Below are 12,514 nucleotides of genomic sequence, written 5' to 3' on the forward strand. Positions count from 1 at the left end.
CAGAGGAGGAAGCGTCTTGCAGCTTTTGTAGTTGGCAGTTAGTTTGGGTTCATTGTTCATCTGTCCACAACAGACATGAAGTGAATAATTTAAGATATCAGAGAGGAGCGTGAGACATGTTGTGTTGACAGTGTTTGTGTGCGTTTGTGCCGTGAAGCAGCGAACAGAAATAATTCAGCAGGTTCACACCTCAGTTTGTTGTTTGGAGGTTTTACGGATCAAAGCTTTAAGTGCAGAGGGAGATTCACACAGATAATGAATGGACTGTTAATGTGCTGCGGCCAGGCAGCTAATGGACACACACACACACACACACACACACACACACACACTCACACTCACACACACACACACACACACACACACACAACACACAAAGGTGGTTGGCTAATGGCTGTTACTGTTGACTGATCACAGTGATCAAACTGCTGCAGCTCTAATTGCAACTAAACAATGTGAAAACAACCAGAGTCAGTTCTGCTGGAGGAGGAAGAGGAGGAGGAGGAAGAAGAGGAGGAGGAAGAGGAGGAAGAGGATGAGGAGGAGGAGGAGGAGGAGGAGAGGAAGAGGAGGAGGAGGAGGATGAGGAGGACAAGCAGTAGGGAAGAGGAATAGGTGGAAAAGAAAAACTGAAGTGATCAAATGAGACGGAGGAGAGGAAAACAGAAAAATGAGAAATGAGAGAGAGAGAGAGAGATGGAGAGAGAGACAGGTAAAGAGAGAGAGACAGGGAAAAAGAAAGAGGGAGAGAGAGAGACAGAGAGACAGGGAAACAGAAAAATGAGAAATGAGAGAGAGAGAGAGAGACGGAGAGAGAGAGAGAGAGAGAGAGATTACATCTAATTAACCAAGTCCAGCCAATTAACCAGCAGCCAATAAGAAATGAGAAACCAATCAGGGTGTTAATTGGCAGCTGATACAAACAATACAGAGAAGTTTACAGAGGACTATGGGTAAGTGTGTGTGATTGATTTGCCTGTGAGCTTGTGTGTGTGACAGAGAGAGCGAGCGAGGGATAACGGGGATCATCACAGAGGAAATGGATGGATATGAACCAAAGAATAAAAGACAAACAGAAACCAGATGAAGAGAATAACAGAAAGATTCAAAGCCAAACTGAAAATAAAAACCAGTTTGTTTTTGTTTTTTTACCTTGAGGCCGTCCGCCGGGCACGGAGCCAGCCGACTGGCCGACGGCTCCGTCGAGGCGGCGAAGAGCTCGTGCGATTGGCCGGTGTAGAGGAGGCGGGCCTGGATGCAACGGAGGGCGCGGAGCATCCAGCCATGTTGGCGCCGGATCTGCCGCTGTAGCTGATCCCATTGGCTGGAAACCATATGAAGGATATCCTTCAGACCTGCAGGGCGAGAAACAGAGACGGAGAGAGAGAGAGAGAGGAACGATAATTAAACTGGTTTAAAGTCTGTCCTCCTCTTGTATTGATTATTAAACGTATGATCACACACACTGATCCAGGAGAGTCCAGTTTCCTGCCACATGTTGATCATCTAAACACAGGTAATATGTGATCAGTGTGTTTGATTATTACCTGCAGCAGTCTGAACGTAAACTCACAGCTTCCTCTCCCCTCTTTTAATTAAATACGGTTTTTAGTCACTTTATTTTATTGTAATTATGTTGTAAATTGTATTTTATTATCGGTTCTATTATTATTCATTTTCTGGTGTTTTGTTTGTGAATGTTTTTAAATCTTATTGTATCTGCGTCTTTCTTTCTGACTGGTTTCATGCTTCTTTCCTTTCAGCTCCTCGGTCTCAGCTCTTTGAACTGAAAGAGTGAAAAGTGCCGCACAAATGAAGTTTGATTGATCGATTGATCGATTGATTGATTGTAATCACCACAACCAAAGCTTCCCTTACCTTGATGAAACAGCTCTTTCTAATCCAAACTACAGTGTCTCCGTGAGGTCGAGCGAGTGATTCTTCAGCTGCAGAGATTTGTGAAAATATAAAATTATATTGAATGTTTCTTTCCCTGCCGTCTGCTCTCTGCCCGCCGGCGTTTCTTTCTGCTTTTCTCTCTCTCTCCATCTCATTCTTCATCTGTCTCTCCTCCGTCTCTCTGTCAGTCCTCCTCTCTGAAGGTCACTCTGTTAATCCTAATATTAATAATGAATGGAGCCGAGTCGGGGCTCGGTTATGGCCACCTGTGTGTGTTTCAGTGTGTATCCGCTCGTGTGTGTGTGTGTGTGTGAGGAGTGAATGAATATGAATATGTGTGTGAGTGTGTGTGTACCTGATTGGTGGGAGGTGATGACGGCGAGCAGCGCTCTTCCTTCCTCCATTATGCTCTCCTTCAGAGCGCCGTGACTGTCCACGTTGAGCTTGAAACTCTGAAACACACAGAGATCAGCGTCAGTGTCGAGAAGCAAAAGTCCCGCTCGTTACGAAGAGACGCCATCAGACGACCAGGAGACACAAGAACAAACTTTAATGGTAAGTAAGTGATTCACAGACGACAGTCGAGGGTCAGGAGCAACATTTCATCTGTGAGTGTTAATATAGAAGCTACACCTGCTTAATAAACACATGAGACCTGTAGACTGATATATGCTCTCTCTCTCTCTCTCTCTCTCTACACTTAGATCCATCGATGGTGGGAAGAGGAGGAGGGACGGAAAATATAAAGACTAAAAATATAATAATAATAATCAAAAAGTAATGATACATGAAAGAGGTGAGGACTTGAAAAATAGGAGAGAAAAATAGACGGATGTATGAATGGATGATACACGGATGGATGGATGGATGGAGGGAAGCGCAGAGCAGCCTGAGGCAGTGTTGGGAAACACTCCAGTCAGATCTCTGAGCACCATTACAGCCTTTTCTGATCTGTGTGTGTGTGTGTGTGTGTGTGTGTGTGTGTGTGTGTGTGTGTGTGTGTGTGTGTAAGCCTCAAGGTGCTCAAGCCTCAAGACTTAACCACTTCTGACATCCTGCTGTGCTGCAATGGGAAATGCTGCACACACATATTCACACACACACACACACAATGCTCTCAAGACACTGCTGTTGCGTGTGTGTGTGTGTGTGTGTGTGTGTGTGTGTGTGTGTGTGTGTATGTGTGTGTGTGTGTGTAGTCTGATCACTCTGATCTCAAGGGGAGTTCACGCTCATTTATGCAAGAATAAAAACCTCCTTTTTATCTCTACACAAAGACACGATGGAGCACGCTGCACGTTTCACCAAAATAAAGTTCATCAACAGTCTGGACAAGTCACTTCTTCACACGTCACAGTACGACCAACGTTTACGCTTGATTGACAGATACACCGGCGTGATTCATCTGTCAGAGGCAAAGGAGGATGACACTAAAACTTCCCACACACTGTGGCTCTTTTCTTATCTGACAGCAACAACAACAGCTAGAAAACCCAAACGTAACCAGATATTAAAGAGTGTAGTTTGTAGTTTGTAGTTTGTGTGTCTGTGTTGTGTCTCTTCCAGCGACACACAGCTTCTCTGTGTGCTCCGCCTGAGATGCTCCGCCGTCTGCAGTGAGGGATGGACGAGCGACGGCATCAGTCAACACATGACAAGGTCAGACCTCCACACCACCAATATTTATGGAGCAGGATACACACCGAGGAGACGGATGGGACGAGGCCTTTTAAGTCCATCCACACACACACACACACACACACACACACACACACACACACACACACACACACACACACAAACACACTCTGAGGATTTCTGCAACTAATGATTCATTTCATTATTATTTAATGTAATGATTTTTTTTCTGTTAATTCAACAATTCGTCTTTAAAATGTAAAATAATGGTGGAAAAAATTATAATTAAAGCTCCTCCAGTGTGAAGGTGTGTGTCCATGTGTAGTGTGATTATAGATCAGCTCTAGCTTCTATATTAATACTGTGAAAGTATCAAAGCCTCAGTCCACAGAGAAATGCACACAGCCTGTATTCAGAAACTGAGCCTTAAAACCAGCCGTCAGGACTTCTGGAACTTTGTGATGTCACAACAAAGCAGTCACCAAGCCCCGCCCACCTGGACCCACCATCCAAACCTTGCAGGATTTGGTTTCTCTGAGTGTTTTTACCTGAAATCTGCTACATTTTTATTGGATCACTCAGAAAACAGTCAGCCAATCAGAAGAGAGGCTCAGCCTCCTCTCTTCTGATTGGCTCACAGACCTGTTGTAACTAGAGCTCCAGAGAGAAGCCTGAGAGAGGAGATGTAAAACTACACTGAGATGGTTTTATATCTTCTGATGGATCAACACTTCAAATAAAACACAGAAGAAGAAACATGGAGCTTTACAGAGTCTGACTTGTTTTCAGTCAAAATTTAAAGATGTTCAACTCACAACAATATGAAAGACAGAAAAGCAGTAAATGCTTCACTCATCAGTCTGCTGACTCCATGAAGCCCTGACATGCTGCTCTGGTTAAAAGGTCTGGATTCGATGCCTTTAGTGAAACACAGACGTGACCGGTCTGGGTCAAATTTAACGTCTACGGTTCAATTCCCTGCAAGGGGATCTTTGTTGTCGTGTCACATTCATCTCTCTCCAGACTGTCAACTGTCAATTAAAGGAAATAAAGAAAAACTATCACACACAAAAAGATGATGTTGCATCATAAGAGAGGACGCAGCAAATTCCATTATGGCTTTAAAAGCAGGTGCCAACTGTTTGAAATCCAGTGTGACAACAGCACGAGATGGTTTCTGCTCCGGCTCAAAGACTTTTGATGAGAAGAATGAAAAAATTCTCTCAAGCTGATGATTTGTGTTCAGGTTTCCAAAGAGAAGGAAGAGAGAGTTTGTCTGTATGGAGCTCAGCGGGAACAGTCGAACCCCGGCAGTGTCGGCGCTCAGCTCCGCTCATTGATCTACGCGGCTCTTGTTCTTCCTCTCTGGTTAAAAACATCACATCTCCTAAAAGCCAGCTTTAAAGGATGCCAGCAGACAGCACTGACACTGTCCCTTACACATTGCATTTCACAGATAAACAATAAAATATCACTTTGAAAGGCAAACCGGCAGCTATATCTCTTCACAACGGCCCCCAAAAACACATTCATATATCAACATTATCCAAATAAAACATGACGCTCTGCATTCTGCAATCATTACCGCCTCGCAAACGTCGTAAATTACTTCAAATCTCACGGCTGATTGAGTAATTTTACAGACTCGGCGGCCACTCTGCCCCACATAATTTCCAGATAAGCTGGTGAAATACCTCACAGCTAATAAACATAAAGTACATCTATCAGCGCTACAGAAAACACAGCGTGACTGTCTGCGTCTCAGGGATAGGGGCCGGCTGAATGTTAGGAATGAATTAGGTTGTGCAGATTAGCCGGGGCTATCGGAGAGCGATCGTATTTCAGCGCCTTATTCTGCGAGCGGCTCGGCTCCCGTTTCCTCCGTTTAATATATGGAGAGCATAGAATCGATAAGAGTAGAACAGCCAGCCATCAATCACGCGGTGATAAGGCATGCAGAGCAGCTCTGCTTTTATGCACGTCAGACAACAGGCGGCAATGAGAAGCTGCGTATATGTATTTATGTGTCTGTGAGAGGAAGCAAATACAGACAGACAGTGTGTGTGACAGACGGTGTGTGTGACACTAAAGTACCTAAAACAAAAACCACATGACATATCCTCCACTGAAAGACCCATTAGCTGTGACAAATTTCACGCATCGTCTCCTTTAATGGATGTTTCTTGAGAAAGCGTATCGTCTGTCAGTGAAGCTTAATCTCAGCTGATCAACTGGGACTAGTTAGTTGAGTTTATGAGATAGTTAACTTCAACCAGCAGCTAACGAGCACAGGTTCACGTCTGGTTTCTGTTATCTACATCCTGCAGGAGCTTTTCCTTCCGTTAATCAGTCCGGTTCATCTGGACCGATAAACACACGCCCATCAACTCCTCCACATTAAACAGCTAAATTCATCATCTGCTGTTGCCCAGAACAACATGTTTCCTGATCTGATAGAACAGCTGCTCCACAACGCTTCGGTTTGGGATCTGACACCGGTGAAGGATCGGTTTGGTTTAGGCCTAAAACTGCCTTGGTTTGACTTAAAGAAGTTCAGGTAACTTTGTGGTGACGGTTTCCCATGTCACTGAGAGACAGCTCTGCTCCCTCTGATCTGCTCCCAACGTCGGCTTTGTGGCTCTAAAGATGAAAATACTCACTGGTGGTCAGAACGCTGAGGTCACATGACCACAGCAATTAACAGCATCAATTTCTTAATAAAAGCATATCTGGGCAAATACACACTGCAGGTAAACTGGGTCTAACACACAGGTAACTAACCACTGGTGGTCTTGCTTCAGTACGATCCAATTTTAAAAGTCAAACTGCTAAATGGTGAAGGCAGCAGGTGGATTTAAGGATTTCTCAGCAGCTGTGGCCATTGGCCTAAAAGGTTATAGCTCCCTGCTCTGATTAACACACACACACACACACACACACACACACACACACGGTGGGCTGAGAGAATAGCTGCTTCAAAGCCAGAGTGATCAGATTACCTGTTAGCATTAGCATATTAGCCTGGAGCAGAGGGTAGGATGGCGTCAGAAGACTACCTAATATTTTAGCATTGGGATATTAGCGAGGCGCTAAGAGATGACATTGTGGTTTGACATTGAGATTGTGTATTGAGCTTTACTGATTGGACACACACACACACACACACACACACACACACACACACACACACACACATACACATACACACACAGGCTCAGGTTGATGAGACATGATCTGATCAAAGAGTCTTTGTAATAATGATGATCAAATTGTCTCCATTCAAACTGAGCCAAGAGAAACTATAGTGATACAGTGGTATTCCCTGAGGTGTGTGTGTGTGTGTGTGTGTGTGTGTGTGTGTGTGTGTGTGTGTGTGAGTGTGTGAGATCTTTTGCTTTCTATTTCCCTGTGAACAGCTTCTTCTCCTCTTCCCTCCTTCCTCATGTTTCCCTCTCTTATCCTCCCTTCTCACCCTCCCTCTCTCTCTCTCTCTCTCTCTTCTTCTTCTTCTCTTTCATCCCTCTCTCTTCTCGCTCTTCTGTCCTCCGCTCTCTCCCCTCTTCTTCTTCCTCCCTCGTTTTCTCCCCCACATTTGTTTTCTGATCGGATTTGAAACGCACGACGCCAACATTCACGTTACACGTCGATACAGCGGCTCAATTACTCCAGTTGTCGTACAGTGTGTACGTTTATATTTCCGGATGACGTTCACATCGTAACAGTGATTTGATTGACATCTCTGTAGCGGCAGGTGAACAGGTAGATGAATAATTACTTATTACTCATCGCTGACTGAAAAAGTAATTACATTATTTTTTCCAGTTGCTCATCAGAAGTAATTAGCTTCTGTTTACTTTCATTTCTTGGAGCAGTGTCTTCCAACGAGCGTACACCATGGGGGGTTATGATTTGTCCGACCGTCTACAGTTCGATCCTCCACTTTCCGCAGCTTAATGACGCTCTACGGTTTTATATCTGCTGAACGCCGCGGTGAGGTCACCGTCGAAACGACAGGAGGACGAGATGACGCCGCACTTCTTCACGCAGGTTACCGGTTCCCTCCAAAGCAATAACAGGTATCACAAGCGGTCTCCATGGAAACGGTAGAATTTTACCGCCGTAAAGTCTCTTTCACTGCTGCGAATGCCTTAAAACCTAGTAAGAGAATCTGTGCAACACCCTCAAGTGACTCCCTCAGCTGCGCAGGAATCAAACCTTCAAGGGGAAAACTGAACCTGGCCTGAAAAAAACCTCCTGAATACAGGTTTAAAAGTGGCTACCGCTAAGCTAATTAGAGAAGTGGCTAACGCTAAGCTAATTAGAAAAGTGGCTAACGCTACGCTAATTAGCCAGGAACTAGATGTGATCGTTTCAGTGTTGATCAACCACAAAAACGAAAGACAAAGAAGAAGAGGTTGAAGCTGTTTCCTGTTGCTTCGTGGCGATCTGTTCTGAAACGGCTAATGTGGTTATTTTTCCACAAAATCTGCATCTTCAGATTAAGACGGTGTATTGTGGAGGTAGTCTGAGACCTCTCCACCTCTCCCTCTCACACCTTTTTATCTCCCCTCCTCCCCCCTCTCCCTCCCCTCATGTTGCCACCAGTCGTGTGTTGCTGCTGGTAATGGGATTCAAAGGCCTGGATCACCCATCAGACCCAATCAATAGGCCTTTCATTGGCCGCCATCTCTCAGCGCCTTACAAAGAGCAGCCTGTGTGTGTGTGTGTGTGTGTGTACATGTGTGTAGATGTGTATGTGTACGTGTGTGTACGTGTGTGTGTGTGCTAGCGTCCTCTCGCCTCACTGATCTCCCTGGGGTTCCGGAAAGACCTGTGCTTATTCGCTCCACGCGCCCTAAAACACACATATATGGACACTCACACACACACACACACATATACAACATATACAACACACACACACACACACACACACACACACACACACACACACACACACACACACACACACACACACGCCAGCTGGACCAAATATTCAACTGGGAGAGCAGCTCCACTCTGCCCACTGCTGCCCTAGAGCTGTGTGTGTGTGTGTGTGTGTGTGTGTGTAACAGAAAGCAATACAGACAAATAGAGAGAGTAAGAGTGTGAGTTTGTGTGTGTTTGATAGAGAGAGAGAGAGAGAGAGAGAGAGAGAGAGAGAGAGGACAGAAAAGAGCAACAAGAGAGAGAATCCTGTGTTCCCTAAAAACACTTTCATATAGAATAAAAATGAAAGTCTGTAGATGTTCTATATTTTTCTTATTGCCACCAAATCATGTGACATGAACATATTGATCCTAACAGGTGCAGCCTGATGCGTCTTCCTCCTCTGAGCCGGAGCTCCATTGTTTCTAAAGACTATTGAAACACATCCCTGTTGCCCTGGGTGACACGTTCCTTCATCACCAAGAACACACACACACAGTCCAGTTTGTCTTGATTCAGTTACACACACACACACACACACACACACACACACACACACACACACACACACACACACTCCAACTGCTACAAATTGTCATTATAGCACCAAATGTGGATTATTCCGCTGCTAAAATAGTCCCCAACAAATGCACTAGTTCCTCCTGAATTGAGAAGCTGTTTTAGGAAGTTAATGAGTCTTTTAGCTTTTAGCGGGCGCTCTGACGTAAATACAAAGCTAGCAAGTTTTGCATGAAATACCCTCCGATTTTTACAATGTTTTTTATATGTTCCAGCTCACCTGGAACAGCGACACTGTCAGACACCTTTGTCCATTCAGCGTTTTTTTAGTCCCTGTAAACCAGCCAGATCATTCTGATACTGTGATTCTCTTAATCAAATGAGAACAGATCTCCGTCTGAGCAGCAACACGTAGAATCACTTTAGCAATTTTGCGCTACAGTTCAAGCTATTGTGAGCTTTTATTCTGAAAGGTCATGAAAGGAAGTTCCACAGGTTCTGTTGCTTGACAAACGTCTGACGGAGCAACACGCTACGTGAGTCAGTCAGTCAGAGGTTTAACATGTGACTGTGGACCAGCAGAAAGAGAGGAATCACTACTTCCTGTCAGGACCTTCAGAATAAAATCAGAGCGGAAACAGAAAGCATATTGATGAGCAAGATGGTGGATTGTGATTCTACCCAAAAACATGATCATATGATCTTTTTACCAGACTAGAGACTCTGCAGCTCTCAGGCTTTTACTTCAACAAAGTCTAGCTCCTTCTCCTCTACAACGTCTTCAGCAAAGCTAATTACACAGATTCGTTAGAGACAGGGTTGGAGAGAGAAATATACAAAGAAGGAAAACTCAGAGGAAACAGAAGAAAAGAGCGAGAGACAGATGAAGAGACAGAGAGGAGAGAGAGAGAGAGAGAGAGAGAGAACCTGGCTACTCTGCAGTAATCAATAAAACACACACAATTATACACCCAAATACACACTAATAACTACAAAGTGCAAGTGTGACTATCGACAGAGACACACACGCACACAAACACAGAGTCGGTTAGCTAACACGCTATCAACAGTGTAGCAGTTCAAAGTCCTATTAGCGATGCTTTTTCATCCTCTTCTGCTTTATTTAACGAGACGCGCCAATTAGGAGCCGGGAATTCTAATTGAAGCTAACCGCCGCTAATGTTAGCGCTGCTGGCACCCACAACAAAGTCGACACGTGTAAACAAACCAACAAACAAAACACACACACACACACCCAGCAGAAATAAATATCGAGATAAGACAACTCTCTCTCTCTGTGTGTGTGTGTGTGTGTGTGTGTGTGTTGCTGTTCTGCAGGGACGGATATGGAGATGCTGATTTAGAAATCTGTCTAGGAACATGCAAATGTATGCAAATAGCACCTCTGTGTGTGTGTGTGTGTGTGTGTGTGTGTGTGTGTGTGTGTGTGCAGCTAAAACACATGCCTACTATTGCGCATATACGTTTGCATTTGTACGCTTATATGCAAATACAATCAGTGTGTGTATATGTGTGTATGTGGTTGTATATGTGTATATGTGTATATGTGTGTGTGTGTGTGGTGTGTATGTGGTTGTGTGTGTGTATGTGGTTGTATATGTGTATATGTGTATATGTGTGTGTGTGTGTGTGTGTGTGTGTGTGTGTGTGTGTGTGTATGTAGTCCATATGTTTGCCATAAAGTGTGTGAGTAATTGCCAAAGTGAGAGTGTGTGTGTGTGTGTGTTCATATACGGTGATGCAGCACTCACTGATCTATAGGCTCGGTTGTTTCAGTTTGTGTGTGTGTGTGTGTGTGTGTGTGTGTGTGTGTGTGCGTGTGTGTAATTTAGAGACACAGGGAGGTGTGTGAGTTTTTCTTTTTCTATCTGTTTGAATAAACAAATGATGACAGTGAGATAAAGGGAGAGAGACACAGAAGAAAAAAGAAGGGATGAAAGAAAAGAGAGACAGAGGAGGGCAGATGGTCAGAGACGAACAAACAGATAAAATGGGAAGAGAAATAAAGGGAGAGAGAAACAGAAGGAAGAAGACAAAGAGATGCAGATGAAAACAAATTGGAACAAAAAGAGAGAAACCAGGATAAAAGCAGCGAAGATGAGAGTCAGTCTGTGCTGCTCATTCCTGTGTGTGTGTGTGTGTGTGTGTGTGTGTGTGTGTGTGTGTGTGTGTGTGTGTGTGGTGTGTGTGTGTGTGTTCATCCCTCAGCTCGTCATCAGGCTATAACATCATCGCACTGTGTTTACAGGGCCCAGTAACGTCCGACCTTTGACCTCCACGAGATCTTATTCTCCTGTCAAACTAGAGCCTGAACTCAGATCAGCTGATTCCAGCCTCTACTCAGAAAAACCACCAACACATGCGAACAGACAACACAAGCGACGTCAGAGACAACAGGAAGTGTTTCCAGGGGACACAAGACAGTGATGAACCCTCCTGGCAAACGCTTTAAAAGTCACAAAGTACCGAACATCTCGGCTGCGTCCCAGTTCAGATGCAAGAACATATCCCAAGATTCATTGCGCGCCAGTGATGAAAGCGAACACCTCCGACAGAGAGCCACTTTTAAATGTCAGTGTTGAGTTCAACGGAACAACTGTTAAACCCACGGGCCTTAACCCTCTGAGGTCGACAGACGTTTGAGTTAATATGTCTGTGACATCACGGCGTAGAAACATGTCGTTAGAATCTGTCGACTTCTCTCACGTTGGACACGACATGAAGAGCTGAGACTGTTCTGAACGCTGTGATATAAATGTATTAAACTCCTTTTAAAAGGTGAATTTGAGAAAGAATGTAGAGATGGAGAGAATGACCTCAGACCTCAGAGGGGAAAAGTTACGTGTTGTCAAGGTTGCTAGGCGACAAGAGCCGTGCTTTGCGATGCACAGCTGGTGACACGCAGCGTGAATCCTCCGCAGACCAGAACGTCTCATTTCACGTCGGCCTTCGCGGTCGACCATGAAGGAGGCGGCCCCTGAACTGGGACACGGCTGCGTGTGCGTCCCATGGAAACACTTCCGTCGTCGCCTGTCGTCTACTCGCAGCGCGTTTCTGAATTTGCGGTGTGAGTTGAGCTCTCCGGGCCACCGTACATTTCTGCTTCTTCTTTCATCCCAATCTGCCGCCGTGTGTTTTGAGTGCAACACCTCTACATCCTGAAAACATGAGGAACCTGAGACATTCACCCTCATGTCGCGGCTTGTTACGACTGATTATTAGTTTCTACAACTCTCCAATAAAACACTGCATGAGCTCTGAGTTCGAACTCTGTGGTCACGTCCCAGTGTGTGTCCTCGCCGCCTCAGAGACTGTTGCTTTATAGAATTACCCATAATTCACAGTGGTGTTAAAAGAGGGATTAAAACAGTAAATCCTGGAACCACTGAAGAAGAAAAACAGCGTGAATGAAGCTGATGAGGATAAATGTTCAGGAGCTCACGAGCAGTTTTGTTCCTGTGATGACATGATGACAATTTTTCTTTCATGTGATTTGAATTTAATGAAA

At 44.7% G+C, this 12,514-nt stretch overlaps 1 protein-coding gene across 1 annotated transcript in view; it reads right to left on the minus strand.

Moving 5' to 3' along the window:
* akap6 (A kinase (PRKA) anchor protein 6) overlaps window positions 1–12,514 on the minus strand; it is a 157,263-nt gene that overhangs the window by 114,443 nt on the left and 30,306 nt on the right. Inside the window, exons 11-12 of the mRNA XM_023421059.1 lie at window positions 2,255–2,351; window positions 1,153–1,355 (exon numbers count right to left, since the gene is read on the minus strand). Coding sequence (XP_023276827.1) covers window positions 1,153–1,355; window positions 2,255–2,351 — 300 coding nt within the window. The remainder of the gene's footprint in view (window positions 1–1,152; window positions 1,356–2,254; window positions 2,352–12,514) is intronic.

This window comes from Seriola lalandi, unplaced genomic scaffold, assembly GCF_002814215.2.
Source record: "Seriola lalandi dorsalis isolate HSWRI2012SDOR001 ecotype SW California unplaced genomic scaffold, Sedor1 jcf7180002054662, whole genome shotgun sequence".
NCBI classification, from domain to species: Eukaryota; Metazoa; Chordata; class Actinopteri; order Carangiformes; family Carangidae; genus Seriola; species Seriola lalandi.